Source organism: Temnothorax curvispinosus, unplaced genomic scaffold, assembly GCF_003070985.1.
Source record: "Temnothorax curvispinosus isolate PA1 unplaced genomic scaffold, ASM307098v1 QBEX01008169.1, whole genome shotgun sequence".
NCBI lineage: Eukaryota > Metazoa > Arthropoda > Insecta > Hymenoptera > Formicidae > Temnothorax > Temnothorax curvispinosus.
This window is the reverse complement of record NW_020217949.1, coordinates 1-2,823: the sequence shown is the minus strand read 5'-3', so window position 1 is coordinate 2,823 and position 2,823 is coordinate 1. Positions and strand designations below refer to the sequence as shown.

The following is a 2,823-nucleotide window of genomic DNA, read 5'->3' as shown; positions in this document are numbered from 1 at the left end:
CCTGGTCTAAACCTGTTCTCAATGCTCTACTGTAGGCTATATCTCTTTTATCTGCTGCTATTCTGATTTCGTCTGAAAACCATTTCTTTCCCTCCCAGACTTTTGGTATCTTAAATTTTTTCTTTGGCGCCAGAATGCCCAGTACATTTACTAATTTATTAACGAAATTTTTAGCCTTTATATTAATATCTAAATGTTGATTTATCTCGACTTTTTCCTTCAAAATTCTAAGAAATTCATCTACATCAAAATTGCTAAAGTCTCTACCTATAAATTCTTTATATTTGTTTCTTTTCCCTTTTGTATTAAAATCTATTTTTAACCAAGGATGGTCCGTAATTTTAGGTTTTTCGCAGACCTGTGTCTTTAATATCTTGTTCGAAAATATTAAGTCTATAATTGTTTGACTATCTTTCGTGGACCTTGTCGGACTATCCACATATTGCTTCATCCCTAAGTTTTGCATTGCTGTTAATAGTTTCCTCGTGTAGAACGATTCTACGCTTACATCTATATTAAAATCCCCGATTATTATACAATCACCTTTTATTGTCATGCTTTCTACTACGTCTTCTAAGAATCGAATGAAGTCACCATCAGATGCACTAGGTGAGTGATACACCACTGCTATCACCCTTTTATATAAGTTATCTTTTACTTCTATCGCTAAGCACCAACAGTTTGACAATAGCTTCTTCTTTTCAATTACTTTGAATTTAATATTTTCTTTAACATATAGCAGAACCCCTCCTTGGCATCGCATCTCACAACGCTATAACCCGGTACGTTAACCTCGCTATCCTCGATTTCTGGGGTCAGTCTAGTTTCTGTTAACGCTAATATTGTAGGTCTTCTTCTCTTCATAAACAGGTGTTGTATTTCGTCTTTGTGCGCCATTAAACTTTGTGCGTTTGTATAACACAAAGAATCCTCCTCTGCTGGTTGCTATTTTGAGTCCTCCCATCCTGCTCTTCTTTTTTCTTCCTCTAGAATCTTCTTAAACGTCGGGCACTCCGAATCTATCGCCTCATGCTCGGTATTCAATTTCAGGTTATACGTCTTATTCTTATAAGTACAGTTTACACAGTTTTTTATAGCTGCCGTACATTCATTCACCTTGTGATAACCCGCACATTTGAAACACGCCTCTTGTCTCGTGCAGTTCTTCGCCATGTGGAAATAGCCCCAGCATTTGTAACATCTTACGACGCTGATGAAGTTGTACACTATACATTTTCTCCATCCTATATTTAACTTGCCTCTTTTTATTATCGCTTCATGTGTACCATTATCTACCTCCAATATCAGAGATCCTTCTTCCTCTCTCCTTTTTCCATTGGATCGTTCATTATTCTTGTCTCTTCTTTTATACATTCTCTTTACTATCCGCATAAAAAGATCTTCTCCTGCTGTGTCTTCAATTCTGTTCTGTCTCTTAATCGCATCTAATAGCTTATCATCATCCATCTTTATTTCATCTTCTCCGACATTAATTACTTTAATCTTGGGTTTTTTCCACTGAGGCTCATTGACCTTGAAATCTTCTCCCATTGTCGCTTGTACCTTATCTTTCAGCGTTTTCATTTCTTCATCTGTTTCGCATCCGAGAATAACCGATCCTCCCCCTCCCTTTCTTAATTTTGAGATTCCAACTTCCATGTTTTTAATATCTATTTTTTCTTTGACTATCTTCTTTGTATCTTTGCTCTCTTGTTGCGCTTTCGGTTTAATTATCAAGATATTCTCCTTCTTCTTCTCTTTAACCGCTTCACTATACTTTCTTGATGCTCCACAGGTTCCATCCATCATCATTCTTTTCAAGTTTTCCATTTCCTGTTTAATAATTCCTATTTCTTGTTGTATTATTTCCTTTATTATTGTCCTGATCTCTTTCTTGCATACCATTTCATTTTTTATTTCTTTCACCGTTTTTATAAGAAGATCAATCTTTACATCAGTCCCCGCTGGTCCGGTCGCCTTCGCCGATCCGTTACCACTTGCCGCCACATTAACTCCTGTAGCTCCCATTGGTCTTCCTGTCGTTGTCCTTGTTTTATTTTTCTCCATTTCTTTTTCGTCCTCAATCATAATCTTTTCAAACGGGCCGGGACACGATATAATCTCTCGGTTTCCGTCTTGAATCTTGTGCTTGGTTACACATCCAGGATGGTAAAAAACACCAGCACACGCTTTACACTTCACGACAAGATTTTTAATGGACTTTTTACACGCTGCGCACCGGTATTCAGCTATACCATCCATATCGATAGTGATCGATATATCGATAGACCGATCCGCCACGTGTCACACAGCACGCGATTCGACACGTTTGTTTCCTCTCATGTGTCACCCGACGCAATGACACCAGAAATCACCACCGGCGTCACGCAGCAACCAATCAGACGAGACAAAAGCAAGTCCACGTAGATCACAGCAAGCGGCACTCAGATAACCACATGCACATGTCAGACCCGAGAAAAGTGAGGTGATGAGAGATAAGGCAGGCGCATGCGCAGCAGGGGTCGGCGTATTGTACGGGTATTTCCGAGAATTCCACAGATGTTTCCAAGAACAAGGTTAGGATGAGTAATGAAGCTCGCCACGAAAATACTCAGAATTATGTGGCGAACTCCAAGAAAGCGAATAAGGCGCGTGACAAGCAACAAAAGCCTTGTTCAAATCTGCAACAAAAAGGCCCGGAGGCAACTCACGGCAGAAAAACAGATCAACTCAAAGCAGGAGCAAGAATACAGCGTGACACAACCGATACTTACTTGAGAGAGAGAGAGAGAGAGAGAGAGAGAGAGAGAGAGAGAGAGAGAG

General features: G+C 39.5%; 1 protein-coding gene across 1 annotated transcript; it reads right to left on the bottom strand.

Moving 5' to 3' along the window:
* Nucleotides 1-945: 945 nt before the first annotated feature.
* Nucleotides 946-2,747, bottom strand: LOC112457708. The gene has a single exon (XM_025020896.1). The coding sequence runs from the start codon at nt 2,260-2,262 to the stop codon at nt 946-948; it is 1,317 nt and encodes a 438-aa protein (XP_024876664.1). The 5' UTR covers nt 2,263-2,747.
* Between the last annotated feature and the right edge of the window lie 76 nt (nt 2,748-2,823).